Source organism: Trifolium pratense, linkage group LG3 (genome assembly GCF_020283565.1).
Source record: "Trifolium pratense cultivar HEN17-A07 linkage group LG3, ARS_RC_1.1, whole genome shotgun sequence".
Taxonomy (NCBI): Eukaryota; Viridiplantae; Streptophyta; class Magnoliopsida; order Fabales; family Fabaceae; genus Trifolium; species Trifolium pratense.
This window is the reverse complement of record NC_060061.1, coordinates 46,616,845-46,637,655: the sequence shown is the minus strand read 5'-3', so window position 1 is coordinate 46,637,655 and position 20,811 is coordinate 46,616,845. Positions and strand designations below refer to the sequence as shown.

The following is a 20,811-nucleotide window of genomic DNA, read 5'->3' as shown; positions in this document are numbered from 1 at the left end:
ATCACAAATCACAAATAATACATGTTAGGCACACACACATGAATTCAAAAACAGTAGAAGGTAAAATGATTAAGTAATAGTAAGCGATGTGACTAAATTATTTACCATTTTTTTCCTATTAGTGTGAGTATGCCCAAATATATTTTATTTGGAGTTGTGCCTATCTAAGAGTTTCTCGTAATGAGAAAGGTATTTAAAAAATGAGATGCAAGTTTCAATTAGCATGGTTTAGAAATATGCACCGATGTTGTAGTAGTGTCTTTGCGATATCCTTATGATAGGGCTCGGTTTAGAGTGTTTAGTGTATCATCAATTAGAGATAATTACCAATATTTGCCACGCATTCGAGTCCCACAAAACTCGAGGGATTAATCTATACAGTTGCGCGCAGAGGATGTCCAGTTTACGCAAAAAAAAAAAAAATTGTCATTTTTTATATAGTTTTTTTTATTTTTTATAATATCATTTTTTTATATAGTTTTATTGGAATAATATTCAACCATTGATAGTTTGATGGTCTTTAGCATGTTCAAAATCTAGGATCGACTACCTGTGCAGCTCAATTATTGTTTTGGAAGAGATAATGTAGTCTATGTACGTATGTGAAAGTAGTCGAACAAGATAAGCAATATGAAATATGATGAGTTTCTTTTCAATTGTAGATGTGCGTGTAGAACCTCGGTTCATGTTAAAAAATTATCAAATTTTCTTCCCTTCGATGTTGTAAATATTATTTTTGGGATGGGTTTTCAAAGTACGATTATTTTAGTTTAAAAGTTGTCTGGATGAAACTCTTAGAATTTTCGTATCTACCCAAAAGCTTATTCTATGTGGTAGGTCTCTTTATGAATGATGATCATTGTTTGTGATTCTAGCAGGATGCAATGGTAGGAATAAGAGTTGTTCATTTCTTGAGTTGTACAAATGAGAAAGATGGTTTTTAACTTTTCATAATAAATAATTTTCATTTTGGGATGTAATGAAAGTTTGAGGCACTTCTAAATTTCAATAGCTCGGCATTTTAGAAAGGTATATGTATAGGTTATAGTGTATTACGCTTGTCAGGCTATACTATATATTATGAGTTAGTGTTATCTTGTGCATCGGTCTTGATCTGAAATTGGATCGTGACACTTAATGTGCGTTTGAAACCGCGTTTGGAGGCAATTTATTGCGTCTCCGTGCACTCTGGAGACGTGAAAATTGTGAAGCTGCAAATAGTAGCCTCTTCATGGACGTGAGTGAGTTCAGGCCAAATCTGGCCGTGAAGGCTTGGTTTTTGGTGTCAACACTTAAAGCATCAATATATTCTTCGAGCTACATGAACTTCTATATCAATCATAAATACATGAAGTTCATCCTTTTAGTTAAAAGCTTTTCCCTCTGGTGTATACCAAGATTTAAACCAGAAACTAAACCATGATTGACATATGAAAGAGATAAGAGGCTAGCTGAAATATGCATTCTTTTAACAGAAGTTTGAAATTGGAATGAGAATGAAATGATGCTATTGAAATAGCTTTCACGAAAAGCGAAAAAAACAATATCCAAACATAAGTAGAATACTGGAATAATGTAAAAAAGATAAAATCCAAAAACAATTGTTTAGTTTATATCTTTGCAAAAAGTCTGGGTGATACTCCTATTCAGTATTGCCATGATATATGCATTGCATAACAGAATCAAGTTGAGTACTGATAGATAAATTGCAAGTATACAATTATCGTCAAGTAGTAATTAAGATATCGTATCTACGCTGATTGTCTTTAACTTTGAACCATAACAATTAAACTAATGCTTAAAAGAAAATAAAAGAATATTTGGGGGGCTTTGTTCATAAGAATTTGTTGAAAACAAATATTGGAATTTTATCGAACGGTTGGCGGGCGATTGGATCTTTTCGGTTCATCTCATAGTAATTTGTTTGGTGAATCATATTATATACTCATGAATTACTCAACTAGTTTCAAGATTCAATCAATAAAATGATTATTCTCAATCTCTTGGATAATAATCCTCTCACTTAATCACAACTCCCCAATCTCTTGGGTGAATTGGTGTTTAAGTGAGGTTTTCACAAGCATTGATTCCTAAATCACAATCAATAAACTTAAATCTCTAAAGTGATTATCAATTGTTCAATCATTCCTAGGTCCATAACTAATTTTCATTCTCATGATAAATCAATTATTAAGTTCATCACACAATTTCGTCAAATTATGTGAAACATTAAGTGCAAGAAATAATCAATTGAAACTAGATCATAATCCAATTGCATACAATCAAATTCATATGGTTCAAACAAAGTACAATGAAAATCCCCTAGAAATCCAATCTAAGAATTTAGCCAAACATAGTGAAAGAAGAAATTACATGGATGAAAAGAATTGAAATCTTCATGACAAGAGAAATTGGATGTGTTTCCACACTTTATTCCTTGCTTGGATCCACCTTCTTGTTGCTTGAACTCAGCTCCAAAGACCCACTTTGATCCAAAATTTCGTAACTTTCTCCCAAAAATTGAGTTTGCAAATTATACTTTTCATTTTGGCAGACCTACCACGCCCCCAGCGTGACAGTACCACGCCCGGCATGAAGACCAGCAACTTAGGCCAAGAATTATATCACTTTAAAACTCATCAAAAGGTCCTCTAAACTCCCTTAAATTATATCACTTTTAGTATGTAATAACAGAGTTATCAAGTACCTTCACATTTACTCACCTCCTACTAATTCCTACCAATGAAACTATTTTTTACCTTCACATAACTCAAAAACTAGTATTACTTTTCTCATCAACAAAATGGAGGGCATGAAAACACCCTCAATGTAATGATTTTGTTAAAGAGAGCTTAAAAACATAATAGAGTTTTAAGAAGATGATGATGGTTATTATTGATTCCTTAGAAAAATAGTGAGGAGTTGCCTCAAATCTTCATGCTTCTTCTCCCTCAACTCTTCATCTTTCTTCTCCCTCAACTGCATTAACCGTAACATCTCTTCCTGTTGTCTTGCCAAACGCGCGAGTTCCTCCTGAATCTTCAAGTATTGCTCTTTTGACAAAACCACAACTTCATGATCATTTCCTTCTCTTCCTTTTTCTTCAACGGTTTCTTTAGCTTCCACTTGAGCAACATTATCAGAGTGAAACTGAACATCGTGCTGAGCAGCAGTTACTTTGTTGGATGAGGAGACTTTTTTTCGGATGGAAAAGTTACTGCTTTTTCCTTGAGTCTCAGATAAACATAATCTGTCACTAGACATATTAGCTTCTATGCTCTCATTTGAAACATGGTTAGAATCTTCATCATATATGGAAGGAACAAGAGTGTTATGTTTTGTGATTGGTGAACAATCTTGAACAGAATTTTCATAATGATCATCAGCATACGAATCATAACAATAGTTTTTAGAAGGAAGACTGTCGACAAGATGGGGACGAAATCCAGGTGGAACACCGATATCATTACCACTCGAGTTAGCTTTTCCCACAAAAGATGTTCTACGTTTTCTTGAATCTAAACTTCTCTTCTTCTGCACAATATTCGTAACAAAATTGCCATCACCTAATATCCTTGTAGCGTCCGATTTTTGGCATTTAGAGTCCATTTTGGGCTGACGCTCCAGAGCAATTTTGTTGTAGGGAATCTCTATGATGGGTTCATTCATGTTGATGGGTATGTATGAAGTAACTATTCTTCAAAGAGCTCAAATCTGAAACCAAACAAACAAGAGGCCATTTCAATATTTTTGAAGGATAATTTTTACACCAATATTCATGCATATTTTATACTAACTGACACTTATTATTTTACTAACACATTCTCATAGTGCTTAAAAAAAACATATGCTCATATTTATACTAACATATTTTATAATAGTACATATAAATAAAATTAAAATAAAACTAACCGATAATAATTTGATAAGAAATGTCTCGAATGTTAGAAACGCGACTGCAACAGAAATATCATCGGCAATCCTACCAATAGTGAAAGTAAAATACTTTTGATAATATGGTGTATGAGAAAAATGAAACTTTCCTTCCATATATATAAAAGATGCTACAACGGTCACAAAACGGTAATATTTGTAAAATGCGATACAATGATGCTACAACGGTCACAAAACGGTAATATTTGTAAAATGCGATACACTGATGCTACAACGGTCACAAAACGGTAATATTTGTAAAAAAGGTATCTTGTTCAATGCGCTCTGACCAATCACGACTAACGGTCACATTCTTGTACTTTCCGAGGAAACGTACCAACGGTCATTTTTTGTACTTGATAAGGAATTTTTTCCTCGGAAAAAGCCTCGTTGAAAAGTTACATGGCATTGTGGCACCAAAAATGAAGACCTAATTTGGTCTCATAATTTTCTCTCGACCTAATTTAGCCCCTAACAAATAAAAAATTAAATTAGTGTACAATATTTTTATACCGAAGACAAATTAATTTTTTGATTATAATAAATTAGGAACTAATTTGTCCTCAGCATAAAAGTATCAGAGATTAATATGTTTATTTATAATCAGGGACTAAATTAGATCGAAATACAACTTGAGTGACTAAATTAGATCTTCACTCTAATATTTAAAACTTGTACATTGAGACATAATTGTTTAAGAACTAACTTAAAGATGCTGCTGGTATTGATGTAATTTGACAAATTAATTTATTTTTTAGGGAGTGAATTGAGCTCAATATGAACAATTTTTTAGGGAGTGATTGGTCTCAGAGTGGTATTGTGGTGCTTTTTGACCGTTGTATTGTCCCCTATTTTGCAGGTAATAAGGTAGGTAGAAGTGTAGCACCAAAATTGGCATAAAAGCATGTGTTTTGCAACTTCACAAATACACACTACTCTTACACTGACCAGTGACAACAAATAAGGGGAATGTGTGCAAACCCCAAACTATCCTTTTTGCTAAATGTAGTAATTTTCTCAAACAAGGGGCCCCTAGTTTTGTCCTTAATGCAGATTATATTTTCGCCATGTATAGTTTTGTACATAATACATACAGTATATATTAATGTGTTTAACCTCATTTTTTATAGTGTATATGTAACTTTGAAGTTAGAAGTATTGTATCAAATACCAATACTCTGCCAACATTGTGTATTTGTAACTTGGAAGTAAACCTCAAAATTAACTATAGTCATAGGCTCGAGCCTGGCTTAAGGCAGATGCAGAACCAGAGCATAGAGGCGCGCCTAAATCCTGGGCACAAGCAGCAGTTTACTGTGTCAGTTTTAATATCCCATTTCATAGAACAAGTTCATGTAGTATTTTTCTCATAATTTCCATATTTTAAGGATTTAAAATTATTGAGAATAAGTGATATAGTGATACTTTAGATTATACTCCTAAATAAAATCTCAAAATCAATATCATCATTGACTTCAAAGTTGCCATGATCTGCATAATAGCCTCAAACTCATGCCCCTTCACCTTCACATTTATTAAGCTACTATACTAGGAATTAATTAAAGCTATTATATAGCATAAGCTGAGTCAAAAAAAAAAAAAGAAGCATAAGCTATACACGTGAAAAATGCATAACAGCCTTGAATAAAACTATACATAAGTTGAATTCTGATTTTTATCCCTATTTTATTTTATAGATTCATGTTACTACAATTTCTTTCTTCAACATTGCCATGATCTGCATAACAGCCTAAAGTTCATGTTCCTATAATTACTATCAATGAAACAATGGACCAACAACATTAGTATTCTAAAAGTTTATGTTTCATTTGGTCATCTTTTTTAACATTCATGTCACATAGCTAAACTTGTATAATCATGTTTTCAACTGTGACCAAACCTTGCCATTTTCAGTACTATATGTACTCTTTCGAGTTGGCTAATTCTCTGTTCAAGTTCCGGTGTGCTTACTTCAGATAAATAGCTATAGCTTTCACCTAGACTCCTAGAGTGGCAGATTCTGTAACTTGACAGTCTCGCTTCTTTGCTCGGATAAGTTTCATTTCCATCTTTAAACTCATCTTTTGCAGCTGGCCTTTTCTGTGGTAACGTTTAAAATTTTCATAATATGCTAACTAAAGAAAATTGGTTGAACAGTTACTTGCATTCATCATGGACTTATGCCACAACACTTCTACGCTTCCAACACTGGCTTACATTCTTCAACTGGTATGAAAGGAGCCAGAAAGTTATGTTTTGGCGATAAACATGACAGAACAGGTTGTAGAACAAAAACTGGAATATTACTTAACTGGCCACCATTTATATAGTGAGTTAGCAATCAATTTCATAATCTTTATCTTTATGACCGAAAAAGCATAGTAAAATAATTTAGTCTGCCAAAACTACTAAACATAAATAACATAAGGATAGCAGATAACAAAAACATATATATCATAACTAATATAAACTAGTATTACTTTTATCTTTCATTTGTCATCAACAAAATGGGAGGGCATGAAAATACAATTGATGTCATGACTTTAATAAAGAGAGTTTAAAAACAAAATAGAGTTTTAAGAAGATGATGATGGTGGTTGTTGATTCCCTAGTGAGGAGTTGCCTCAACTCTTCATCCCTCTTCAACTTCAAATTCATTAACCGTAATATCTCTTCCTGTTGTTTTGCCAGATGCGCGAGTTCCTCCTGATTCTTTAAGGATTGCTCTTTTAACAAAACCACAACTTCATGATCATTTTCTTCTCTTTCTTTTTCTTCAACTGTTTCTTTAGCTTCAACTTGAGTAACATTATCAGAGAGAAACTGAACATCATGCTGAGTAGCAGTAATGTTGTTAGATGAAGAGACATTGTTTCTGATAGCATAGCTACAACTTTTTCCATTATTCTCAGATGAACATACTCTGTCACTAGACATCTTAGCTTCTTTGCTCCCATTTGCATCTTTAAAACCTTCCTCCAAACTCCCTAATGAAAGTTCAATGTTAACTTTTGAAACATGGTTAGAATCCTCAACATATATGCAAGGAATAACAGTGTTATGTTTTGTCATTTGTGAACAATCAGGAACAGAATTTTCATGATGAACATCAGCATAAAATTCTTCAACCTTCCTAGTTTTAGGTTTTGAACCATCATCACAAAATTTTGCAAAAAGTAAGAGAGTCAACAAGATTGGGAGGAAATCCAGGTGGAACACCAACATCATTACCACTTCTGTTTGCATTTCCTACATGAGCTCTATGTTTCCTTGAACTTGCACTTCTCTTCCTCTGCACAATTTTCTTAATAAAATCGTTGCTACCCAATACCGATTGCTTCCACCACATTGAATAACGGGAGGTAACATCTGCCTCAAAAAGTCTTGATGGAAAATACAATTTTTTATCATATATGGGCCTGCAGTAGTTTTTCCAAGTAATCTCTTCAGTCTCATTGAACCTAGGGACATAACTTGGAACATCCTGATCAAAACCAAATTGCATAGAAACTCTAGGTGGCAAATACTGCTCTATGGAGTCAAATCCAACAAGCTCAGAAACTCTCAAGGATATAACAAATGATAGCAATTGTTCGTCCACCAAATCTTTCTTAAATGGTATCCAAATTTCATCATTTGGATAAAACATTTCACACTTATCAGAATATCTAACATATGGACGCCAAAGAAAATCATTGGCAGCAGAATCTAATGCCAATTTAACACTGTCTATTTTAATTTGAACGGACCTAACCTTATGCCACCTAAGTAAAAAAGGGTCTCCATGGTTGATCAACATGGGTTGTGGTTGTAAATTTTTGAATCTCTCCCATACCCAAATTTGAACTAAATAAAAGGGTGACCGAATAGTAACTTCATCAATAGGATATTTTGACAAATCAACAATTGTTTTCTTAAAAAAACTTAAATCCTTATATAAGCTAGCTAAAACTGCAGGTGCTAAAGCAATAGGATTTCCTCTAGCAAGATGAATAGCAATAGGAAACAAACAACTTTTCACCAAACTTAAATGTGGAAATACAAACATTGACAACCAAGTAGCAAGGAATGCTTCATGTTCAATTTCACTACCTTTATCAATGAAAATATCCATCCACGCTAATGTTCTTTGACTTCTTTGTTTCCTATTTGTCAGCTTCTGTCTCGCAAGGATCAATTTCTTTTGCACCTCTCTCAATTCTTGGTCTTCAAGTGAAGTGAAAACAGGATCACCAAGAAGGTAACCTCCTAAAACCATGACATCCTCTAAAGTGATAGTTGCTTCACCAAATGGAAACACAAATGTATTTGTCTCTGAACACCAATTATCGACAACCCCAATTAACAAGTTTACATATTTATGTATGTAACATTTAGTACTCATGATAGCTTGAAAGATTCTAGCTTTCCTCCACAAATTTTCATACTTTGGTTTAAGTTTATCAACCCAATAGAACCATTTCTCTTGGTTGTATCTCCAGCCATGAAAATGGGTTGTCAAAGGTCTCTCCTTTAGTCCAGAAACAGAAGATGATGAAAATGGGTTAACCTTAAAAGTTGATTCATGAATGGAATTTGCAATTGGTTTGAGAAAATGGGCTGTTCTGAGTGTTGGTTCACTATCACCAGCTGGTGAAAGCATGAAATCTTCCCTCACCTCGATGAGGGTTTTCAATGGTTGTTCATTCATGGAGAAGAGAAAAGGTACAAAATGAGAATGTGAGTGATAGATGTTGAAACTAAACTACACTAACAAGGATGAAAAAATGGTTTCTTTGACAACTTTAGTGAAATTTTGAGAAGGTGAAAAATAGTAGTAACATGTTTTGAGGGATTCAACTTGACAAAAACATTCTTGCAGATGAAGGAAAAACAGAATGGGGAATGTGACTGTGTGGATGGATTGAGGAAAACCCAAAATACCTTTTTGGCTTTTGCACTGTGCAGGGTATTTCTGTCCATTTACTAGAATTTTTAAGGTGAAAATGGGGCATTTATCACATTTATCTACCAAATATAGCCCTATATTGTAAATACTCTATTTTTTTACATATAATAATAAGAGTATGGTTTAAAAATATTTTCTTTATTTAACTTTTTGCTTTGATTTAATGTTTTGTTTTATTGCCTATAAAATATATTGAAATTAAAATTAACCGTTGGAATATTCATTTTAGTTCCTATTTTGAGGACTAAAATTAAATACTTTATTGTACCCAAAAAAAAAATTAAATACTTTATATATATTAGAAGGTCCAACTTCAATATACTCACATAAATACATGCCACCGACACCTGATTAAGCGTGTTGCGGTGTCCGACACTCGTATGATATTCTGTTTATACTGATTTTTGGTATATTTTAGCTCGACTAAAATATGGGATAACACACTCGTACGACACATGTCGGTTATCTCAAATCGGTGTCCAAAAAACTCAATTTTTCCTTTACTTGAACACTCCTTTGATCGGTGTCCGACACCTGTAAACCACTCGTACAACACGTATCGGACAAATGTCTCAAAAAAATGTTTTTTCTTTGCTTATATTCTCATTAGGCACATATCACACATATTTACAAGTGTTAAAGACAATACATTTTGATTACAATATTTTTAATTTTTTCGATAGTAGATCGATAAATAAAGATATAATATTATCATATCTTGTTTTAAAACTTTTTTCAAGAAATAATTTGCTCAACTTAGATTTATATGTATATAGTTTGACTCTCAATTTATATTTTTTTATAAATATCTAGCGGTATCGGTGTCCTATATTTTTTACATAGCGGTGTCGCCGTATCGGTGTTGTGGTGTCTGTGTAAAATTATGGAGGATAAATTATGGTGACTTGGGTTTAAATCCGTAATTTTATATAAAATATTCTCGTAATCAAACTATTAAATTGTTACAACCAGGATTTTCTGCACTTGTGCATGTTAAACTTGCCCCTTTTACACAATTGATATGCACCATTATGCAATTGCTCAAACTATTCTTCATCTTCTTCTTTCTCTTCATCGTTCGCCTTCAAACTTTCAATTCCTTCCATAGGACAATTTCAATTTTAGTAGTTCGATATTGTACTATTTTGAGTAGTTATATTTTTATGATCTGATACTAATATCAGGAGTTCAATTTGTTCTATTTGTGATATGATGTTGATCAACTTCAGAAGTTCAACAATAATTGAATCATTTCTTGCATTTACATCATTCTAAAATAAGAATTAAAGATATAAATTTCAAAATGGCCTTAGCCCTTAAATCGTTGATCAAACAAATAATGCTATGTTGTTTTAACGATTTTAGCCTCACACTTGGCATGTTTTGGAACAGCGTTTGGAGGCATTTCCTCACGTCCCTCTACACTTTGGAGACGTGAAATTGTGAAGCCGAAAATTGTAGCTTCTGCATGGACACGATTTCAGAGCAAATACAGCCGCAGTTCTGAAACGAAAGCTTAGTTTTTGGTGTCAATGACTTCTTGGAGAATCACTTTTACCTAATGCATCTCATATTGATATTGCCAATCAATTATTTAACCAAAGTAGGCTTAAAAACTGTTGCCTCTAGTACCTCTGGCAATTCTTTGACCACTAGGCACTAGCATTAGTAATTTAGTATAGTATCAATAAAGGCTTAAGGTACATAAACTTCTATTTGATCAACCATAAATACATGAAGTTCATCCTTATAGTTAAAAGCTTTCTTCTCTGGTGTAAATCAAGATTTAAACCAGAAATTCTTAGGCCACAACAAAAAAAATGCATTTTGTTGTCTCTAAACTAGCACTCTTGTTCTTCCATAACAGCTCCTCGTCGAAAACTAACACTCATGTCACAGAATGATTGAAAAGAAAGTGATACTGCGGAGTTACCTATCATCTTTCATTTCCAACATGACGATGCCACATCCATTAGCACCAGAAAATAAAGCAAACAAATAATGCAGAATCATCCTTTAGTTTCTAATGCACGAGTTCTTGGTTAGCACCAATGCAAAATATGCACCTAAATATATTTTAGTTAACAGATGAAGTGATCTGCATAACAAACTCAAGTTCAGTCCCTTCAATATTACTCACCTACTACTAGTTACTACAAATGAAAGCTATTCTGTTGCACAGGTTATACAGGAGAAAACACACAATAACGGAACAGCAGAAAATCATGAAAAATAAATGAAGGAGATACAGAAAGAAATTGACAGAATAGGATCCATTCTGTGTTTTCTCAAGTGTTATGCTTCACTTCAGTCATATACATGAACTTTTTTTTTTGACACATACATGAAATTAGGAAAGAGTTATGTTTCATTTCAGTCATTGCGTTTGGTTCCAAAATTGCGAAGATTAGATTCACTTCATGATATTTTTTTATGTTCTGCACTTCATTATATATTGTTTACCCATAGCAAAATGTGTTAGCCATATCAATACTACTTATAGATAAATAATAACATAATGTTATCAGTTAATAAAAACATATATCATAACTCATCTAAACAAGTTTTACTTTCTCCTCCATTTGTTATCCACAAAAGGGAGGGTATGAAAAGAGCATCACCATCATGAGTTTGGTAATTAAGAGATTTTAACAACAAAATAAATTTTTAAGAAGATGGTGGTTGTTGATTCCTTAGAAAACTAGTGAGCAGTTGCCTCAACTCTTCATCCCTCTTCTCCCTGATATCCATTATCCGTAACATCTCTTCCTGTTGTCTTGCTAAACGTGCGAGTTCCTCTTGATTCTTCAAGTATTGCTCTTTTAACAAAAGCACAACTTCATGATCACTTTCTTTACTTCCTTTTTCTTCAACTTTTTCTTTAGTTTCTGATTGAGCAGCCATATCAGAGTGAAACTGAATATCTTGTTGCACAACATTTTCATTGTTGGACGAAGAGATTTTTTTTCTGACAAAAAACCTTTTGCAGGTTTTATTTTCACCTTGAGTCTGGGATAAACAGACTCTGTCACTAGACATTGTTGCTTCTTTTCTCCCATGTGCATCTTCAAAATATTCCTCCAAACTCCTTGTTGAAATTTTTGAATCTGCTAAAGAGGCTGAAGGAAATTGGTTGATTAAATTCTTAGATTTCGTCAAAGGTGTACAATCCTCAACAGATATGGAAGGAGAATCAATATTTTCATCAGATTTCACAGAATCATGAGAAGATTTTTCCGCAGGATAATCATAACAAATATTTTCAAAACTAAGAAGGTCAACAAGATGGGGAGGAAATCCAGGTGGAACACCAACATCAATACCACTTCGGTTAGCTTTTCCTACAAGAGGTCTATGTTTCCGTGAACTTGCACTTCTCTTCCGCTTCACAATGTTCTTAACAAAATCGCCATGACCTAATACCGGTTGCGGCCACCACATTGCATAACGAGTGGTTACATCTGCCTCAAAAAATCGCGATGGAAAATACAAATTTTGACCAGGTACAGGTCTGCAGTAGTTTTTCCAAGCAATGAATTTAGTCTCATTGATTCTAGGCACAGAACTTGGAACATCTTGATCCATTCCAAATTGCATAGCAACTCTATGCGGAAGATATTGCTCTATAGACTCAAAGCCAACAAGCTCGGAAACTCTCAAGCATATAACAAATGAAAGCAATTGTTTATCCAAATCTTTCTTAAATGGTACCAATAATTCATCATTTGGATAAAACATCTCACAGTTATCAGCAAACCTAACATACGGACGCCAAAGAAAATCATCCATAGCCGAGTCTAATGTCAACTTAACATCGTCTATTTTCAAGGCTCTAACCTCATGCCACCTAAACAATAAAGGGTCTCCATGGTTGATCAACATGGGTTGTGGTTGTAAGTTTTTGAACCTCTCCCACACCCAAATTTGAACCAAGTAAAAGGGTGATGGAAGGGTAACTTCTAGAGGATATCTATCACTACTAACATGATATTTTGACAAATCAACAATTGTTTTCTTAAACAAAGTTAAATCCTTATAAATGCTAGCTAAAACAGCTGGTGCCAAAGCAATTGGATTTCCTCTAGCAAGATGAACAGCAATAGGGAACAAACAACTTTTCACCAAATGGTATTTATGAGGAAAAACAAAAATTGATAACCAAGTTGCTAGAAATGCTTCATGTTCAATTTTACTACCTTTATCAATGAACATATCCATCCATATTGATGTGGTAGCGTGAGATTTTTTAGTCTGCCATGGTTTCTGTCTTGCAATGATGAGCTTCTCTTCTACCTCTTTCATTTCTTGGTCTTTAACTTCTGTGAAAATAGGATGACCAATGATAGGATAACCCCCCAAAACCATAACATCCTCCAAAGTAATTGTTGCCTCACCAAATGGAAACACAAATGTATTTGTCTCACAACACCATTTCTCCACAATCCCATATAGCAAGTCTTGATTTTTCACTATGCGACACATAGTACTCATTATAGCTTCAAAGATTCCAGCTTTCTTCCACACTGATTCATATTTGGGTTTAAGGTCTTCAACCCAACAAACCCATTTCTCTTGGTTGTGACGCCAGTCACGCCACCCATTGAAATGGAATTTCAAAGGCCATTCATTTGGGTCAAAAACAGAAGACGATGATGTTTTAAACTTCAAAGGTGGTTCTTCAATGGTGTTTGCAATTGGTTTGAGAAAATGGGTTGTTCTTAGAGTTGCTTTACTGTCACCAGCAGGTGAAAGCATGAAATCTTCCTTCACCTCCATGATGGTATCTTCCAATGGTTGTTCATTCATAATGGGTTTGACACTATTCTTCAAAAAGCTTAAATCTTTACTGTGAAACTGTGATGGGTTTGAAGCTAAACTAACATGGATGAAGCATGTTTTTCAAAAAAATTGTTGCTTTAAGAAACTTCAGAAAAATTTTGAGGAAAAATTCTGTTTTAGGCAAATTCATAATTGGAAGGAAGAATGGTGAATGTGTGTAGAAACCCCAAATTACCCTTGTCTGCTAGTAATTTCTGAAACAAGACGATAGGCCATTTGAATAATGTTAAGGGGCAATTCCTGTCCATTCCGTTTATCTTTTTATTTACTCTTTTCTCTATTCTTGTCCATTTGAATAATGTTATAAAATATACAGATTATCTTTGAACTTTTGTTTGGTAAAAGTATTACTAATAAAAGATAGCTCTGCAGTCTACAGAAATGTTATTACTTTTTTGTGAACAAATATATGATAATGTAATTACTTTATTGTTTAGAATTTAATTTGGTAAGCATCTCCTAAGTTATATCTTCAAATTTGAAATTATTTTTCACTACCTATTCATTGTTCTGACCAACTCCGTCCGATCATTTTTACAAGAAACTTTTGACTTTTCAAATTCATTCAATAATTAATGTATTTGATTTATATTATAGACTAAATACATTAATTATTCAATGTACCTAAAAAATTGACGTTTTGTTATCAAAATGACCGGATGAAGTAATCATTAACATTATTTTTATTTGTATAATGTGATTTTTTTTTTACTCCTGTTTTTTTGAAGTCTGATCTATGGATGGTTAAAAGGACCAATCAGCTATGAAGCACCGACTCCGACACGGACATCGCGACACGACACGGACACGGACACCACGACACCGCTAATGTAAAAAATATAGGACACCGACACCGCTACATATTTATAAAACATATAAATTAAGAATCAAAATATATACATGTAAATCTAATTTGAGCAAGTTATTTTTTTAAAAAAGTTTTAAAACAAGATATGATAGTATTTTACCTTTATTTATCCATCTACGATCGAAAAAACTAAAAATATCGTAATCAAAATGTAATGTCTTCGATCCCTCGTTGATCAATATTATTGTTTCTACACATCTTTAACTCTTGTAGATATGTCTGGTATGTGCCTAAAGAGAGTATAAGCAAAGAAAAATAATTATTTTTGGGACACTTGTCCGACACGTGTCATACGAGTGTCTTACAGGTGTCGGACACCGATCAAATGAGTGTCAAACTAAAGGAAAAATTGAATTTTTTCCGACACCGATATGAGCTATCCGACACGTGTCGGACGAGTGTCATAAGAGTATCGTCCATACAAATGCGGAAGAGGAATTATATGGACGAGGACATCCGAGGAATGCAGGTCCTCCACCTTGTGGCACCGGAGGCCATCGTAGACATTTTTAGGAATTTTAGTGTTTTGTTTGTAATTAATTATTTATTTATATAATCGTCTTGTAATAAATTTTTTTCCATCAAATAAAAAAAAACAATTTATTTATTCATCGAATATTTGTTCATCAAATAAATAAAATCAAATAAAATAAAATTTAAAAAATTTCAAACAAAACTATTTTCTTTCTCTCCCTCCCATGCATTCAAACCAATTTAATCTCCCATGCATGCAAGCCTCACACGCGCACCAGACAGGAAAAAACAACAAGGGAGATGGCGCCATTCTGAATGGTGCTATGCTTGGTCAGATGGCGCCATTTCAAATGGCTACATGTGAGAAAAGCAGTCAAGGAGACAGCAGGTGCAGAGGAGACAGAAAAAGCAGCAGGGAAGTCAATGTAGCAATTCTGAATGACGCTATCACATGGGCAATGGCGCCATTTCAAATGGTGCTACCCAGTTTGTCTTCTGACAGAGGTGTATTACGGGAAAAAAAATTGAGAGGGGGGTATTACGGGAAATAAGAGAGGGAGAGGGGTATATTTTGGGAAAAAAATCATTGAAGAATTTCTTGTTAATATGAACAGCAACAAATTATGTGAATAACTCTAAATATCTTTTGTTGGTAATAACATAGTAAATAATTTATGAACTTTTATGATTCATGTTAAAGGGAAAATGAAAATCAGTTGCGGCATCCCACGTTAAAGGGAGCAGAGACGACATTTGTGGTGGGAATTTCTCGTATTGAGAAAGCATAAGACATTGAACGCGTTTTCAGCATCAAAATTCTGCTTCAAGTTGAGAGTGAGACACCAAGTCCTGCCTAGCACAACAAATTGGGACTATCATATGAGATGGAGGCTCGTGCTAATTGACGAGTCACCATGTTCGGTTGCCTCCTAGCAAAACCACTTTAAAATTCTGATGGTTAGATAAAATGTTTTTACAAAGAGAGATTATTAGACTGAACTCTGACAGATCACCTCTATTTCTGTGAATTACGTCCGTGGCACTTTTGCAGTCTGGCTCAAATTTGATGTGGTCAGCCTCCCAGTCCTGCGTCCTATTAAGTGCTGACAGAAGGCTAGAAGCCTCGCCTTCATGCTGTTCCATCATACTCGTGGACCAAGCTGTCTGAGCCATGGGAAAAACCGACTTGATGGTCTTTGACAATGGCTCCAAATCCATGTTATTATGCTGCTGGAATAGTGTGAAATCCATGTTACATTTTAAATAGTTTGGTTTCAGTTGGACCAAGAAAGACAAACTTTCAGCTGAGTCCGAGTTGTTCTTCAGAGTTTATTTGCGCCCAGCTCCATTTGTGAATGACAGTGGCAGCTCGCTCGATAATTTGACTCGCATCCTTATTTTTTTTTTATTCCAATGATGCTCATTTCTTGCTTTAACGACTTTGTTTTTGTTCTGCTGCAGTAAGCTGTTTCAGCAGCTTGAAAAAAACCATATTGAATTCCACCAGAATGGACAGCAGTGGCACAACTTTCGGCCAAAAGTTAAGCTTCTCCCATACCATTTGGGACACAGGGCATGTTACTATGAGATGGCAGCAATTTTCTTATCTAGAAGTGCATCTAACACATGTTGAGGGACATTGCACACCTCTGTCCCAAAGCCTAACTTGTGTAGGTAGGACATTTCTGCAGACTGCAGTCTCTATAGAAATGATTTGGTTTTCATTCTCCTGTGTGAAAGAATCTATAATCTATATAGAGGTGATAAGAAGATTTTACAAAGTTTGTACCACCTACTGGTTTCAAACCAGGGGGAACAAAATACACATATTCAAGACCATGGCAACCTTTGTAGCACCGACACGTCATAGCAAAGGCGCGCATATCATTTTCTCAAAATAGTAACCGTATCAGTACACTACACACTACATAGTGTATTAGAAATAATCACAAATGGAAATCATGTACTTGACAGCTGCTAGATATTACACATTCAGAGTAAACAATAATTGAATCATTTCTTGTATTTACATCATGCTACAACAAGATAAAAGATATAACTTTGTATATGGCCTCAGCCACAAATCCGTGATCAAAAAAATCATGCTATGTTGTTTTAACTTTTAACTATTTTAGCCTCACACTTAGTTTTTGCTGTCAAAAACTTCTTGGGAGAATCACATTTACCTAATGCATATCACTAGACTAACCAAAGTAGGCTTGAAAAACAGTGCCTCTAGACTATAGTACACCTGGCAAGCAACATTTAAAGGAGAAATTCTTTTAGAAGTACCATTATGGTAGCATCAATAAAGGCTTAAGCTACAATCCAAAAAGATTTGTTTAGTAGTTTTATCAAACAATATTTGAAACCAAAATTGAAAAACTGGCAGGATAATAAACTTATATAGACAAGTCTAGGAGATTTCTTCCCATTTCAGCTATCAAATGATCAAAATATACAAATTCCTTTTCTATTTTCAGTGGAAATCTAAGGCCAAGGCAAGCAAATTCAGTTCCTCGTCCCTTAACTAGCATCCTGAAAAGAAAGTGGACAACAAATAAGGCAGAATAAGTGATACTCTAGATTTTCTTCATATATTTAAGTCAACAGATGAAGTGATACTATAGATTATTATCTTCATATAGCAAAATCAATATCTTCAATGACTTCAATATTTCCATGATCTGCTTAACAGCCTCAAGTTTCGGTCCCTTCACGTTTACTAATGATTACCGATGAAAGCTATTATGTAGCACAGATTGTACGAGAAAAAAGGCACTATTAGGGAACAACAGAAAATCATGATAAAAATGAAAAAAGGCATTCCAATAGTACTTATAGATAAATAATAACACAGGCATAACAGTTAATAAAAATATAAAACTATATATTATTCCAATAGTACTCATTAAAACTAATATTACTTTCTCCTTCATTTGTTATCAACAAAATGGAGAGTATGAAAAGAGCATCGCTGTCATGAGTTTCATACAGAATTCATAAACAAAATAAAATTTTAAGAAGATGATGGTGGTTGTTGGTTCTTTAGAACACTAGTGAGGAGTTGCCTCAACTCTTCATCCCTCTTCTCTCTCAAAGCAAATAACCGTAAGATCTCTTCTTGTTGTCTTGCCAGACGCCCGAGTTCCTCTTGGTTCTTCAAGTATTGCTCTTTTAACAAAACCAAAACTTCATGATCACTTTCTTCTCTTTCTTTTTCTTCAAGAGTTTCTTTAGCTTCTTCTTGAAGATCGTACTGTGCAACACTAACTTTGTTTGTTGAAGAGGCTTTTTCTCTGATAGAAAAGCTTTGATTTTCACTTTGAGTCTCAGACAAACAGATTCTGTCACTGGACAATCTTGCACCTTTTCTCTGGTTTTCATTTTCAAAATCTTCCTCCAAGCCCCTTATTGAATGTTCAATGTTGTCTTTTAAAGTTGTCCTTTTCTGTGGTAATATCTTTTTATAACATTCTAAAGACGCTGAAGAACTTTGGTTGATTATGCCACCACATTTGTACTCTTTCAACAAAGGCTTACAATCCTCAACTAATACGGAAGAAGCACCAATATTTTCATCAGCTTTCACACAATCATTAGCAGAAATTTCAGCTGGAACATCATCACAAAAACTTCCAAAAATAAGAGTGTCAACAAGATGAGGACGAAATCCAGGTGGAACACCAACATCATTACCCCTTCTGTTAGCTTTTCCTACATGAGCTCTATGTTTCCTTGAACTTTCACTTCTCTTCCGCTGCACAATTTTCTTGACAAAATCGCTGCGACCTAATACCGATTGCTTCCACCACCTTGAATAACGGGTTGTAACATCAGCCTCAAAAAATCTCGATGGAAAATACAAACTTTTATCAGATATGGATCTGCAGTGGTTTTTCCAAGCAATCTCTTTAGTCTCATTGACCATAGGCGCAACACCTGGAACATCTTGATCAATTCCAAATTGCATTGCAACTCTATGTGGAAGATATTGCTCTATAGAGTCAAATCCAACAAGCTCTGATACTCTCAAGCATGTAAAAAATGATAACATTTCTTTATCCAAATCTTTCTTAAATGGTACCCAAATTTCATCATTTGGATAAAACATCCTATATTTATCAGAATATCTAACATACGGACGCCAAAGAAAATCATCGATAGCTGAGTCTAGTGCCAACTTAACATTCTCAATTTTCAAGGCCTGAATCTTATTCCACCTAAACAATAAAGGGTCTGCATAGTTGATCAACATGGGTTGCGGTTGTAAATTTTTGAACCTCTCCCACACCCAAACTTGAACCAAATAAAAGGGTGATTGAAGAATAGTAACTTCTAAAGGAAACCTATCAGCACCAACAGGATATTTTGACAAATCAACAATTGTTTTCTTAAAAAAACTTAAATCCTTATATAAGCTAGCCAAAACAGCCGGTGCTAAAGCAATAGGATTTCCTCTAGCAAGATGAACAGCAATAGGAAACAAACAACTTTTCACATTATTTCTTTTATGAGGAAAAACAAAAAATGACAACCAAGTAACAAGAAATGCTTCATGTTCAATTTCACTACCTCTATCAATGAATATATCCATCCACAATGATGTTCTCGCATCACCTCTTGTTTTCTCATTAGTAGTAAGCTCCTTTCTTGCAAGGATCAATTTCTTTTCCACCTCTCTCATTTCACGGTCTTCAAGTGAAGTGAAAACAGGATCACCAAGAATAGGGTAACCCCCCAAAACCATAACATCCTCCAAAGTAATTGTTGCCTCACCAAAGGGAAATACAAAGGTATTTGTTTCACAACACCACTTCTCAACAACCCCAAATAGCAAGTTTTGATCCCTCATAATGCGACACTTGGTGTTCATTATAGCTTCAAAGATGCCAACTTTCTTCCATAATGTTTCAAATCTCAGTTGAAGTTGATCAACCCACCTAAGCCATTTGGTGTGTTGGTGTCGCCAGCCATTGAAATGGATTTTCAGAGGCCATTGATTTGGGTCAAAAACAGAAGAAAATGATGAAAATGGGTTAAACTCATAAGCTGGTTCTTCAATGGTGTTTGCAATAGGTTTGAGAAAATGGGCTGTTCTTAAAGTTGGTTTACTGTCACCAGCTGGTGAAAGCATGAAATCTTCCCTAACCTCAATGATGGGTTCATTCATGATGATGATGGGTATGTATGTATGAATGAAACTATTCTTCAAAAAGCTCAAATCTTTACTGTGAAACTGTGATGGGGTTGAAGCTAAACAAACAAGGGTGAAGCTTTTTTAAGCAAAAATGGCTTCTTGTACGTTGGCACCAAAAATCATCCTTGCACAAGAAGGGAGAATGGTGAATGTGTGAAACCCCAAAGTAACCTTTCCTTGTAATCTGAAATTGAAAATTCTCAGACCAAACAAGGGGCCATTTGGTCTTTTTGTTCTTTAGTTGCTTGGTATTCCAGTCCTTTACTTCTCATTCTTCTTTGGCATTGCAATAAGAAAAATTGATTTTGAGTTATAACTAGAATGTAAAACGACTTATGTTGGGGGTTTGGCCATAGTCATATAAAAGTGAGTTGAAAAATAAATTTTTGTAAAATCAATTATAAATCCAGAAACCAACATAGATTTGAGGGAAAATCTATTTATCGGAGATCTGCAGTCAACTCAATTATCTCCAATGTTTCTTTATCTGGGAATTTATCTAAAAAAGCTTCTTTCATTTCAATGCAGGAATTCATCATTTTGAAAGTT

At 34.3% G+C, this 20,811-nt stretch overlaps 3 protein-coding genes across 3 annotated transcripts; all 3 read right to left on the bottom strand.

Moving 5' to 3' along the window:
- Positions 1–7,090: 7,090 nt before the first annotated feature.
- On the bottom strand, positions 7,091–8,623 carry LOC123915248 (protein MAIN-LIKE 2-like). Its single transcript, XM_045966389.1, has one exon. The coding sequence runs from the start codon at positions 8,621–8,623 to the stop codon at positions 7,091–7,093; it is 1,533 nt and encodes a 510-aa protein (XP_045822345.1).
- A 2,925-nt stretch (positions 8,624–11,548) lies between these two features.
- Positions 11,549–13,687, bottom strand: LOC123915247. Its single transcript, XM_045966388.1, has one exon. It carries the CDS (start codon positions 13,685–13,687, stop codon positions 11,549–11,551), a length of 2,139 nt encoding a protein of 712 aa, XP_045822344.1.
- Positions 13,688–18,081: 4,394 nt separating this feature from the next.
- LOC123915246 lies at positions 18,082–20,235 on the bottom strand. Its single transcript, XM_045966387.1, has one exon. The coding sequence runs from the start codon at positions 20,233–20,235 to the stop codon at positions 18,082–18,084; it is 2,154 nt and encodes a 717-aa protein (XP_045822343.1).
- Positions 20,236–20,811: the final 576 nt, after the last annotated feature.

What these genes read in the sequence shown, in the direction of transcription:
- LOC123915248 (XM_045966389.1), bottom strand. Translation starts at nt 8,623, where the DNA reads ATGAATGAACAACCATTGAAAACCCTCATCGAGGTGAGGGAAGATTTC.
- LOC123915247 (XM_045966388.1), bottom strand. Translation starts at nt 13,687, where the DNA reads ATGAATGAACAACCATTGGAAGATACCATCATGGAGGTGAAGGAAGAT.
- LOC123915246 (XM_045966387.1), bottom strand. Translation starts at nt 20,235, where the DNA reads ATGAATGAACCCATCATTGAGGTTAGGGAAGATTTCATGCTTTCACCA.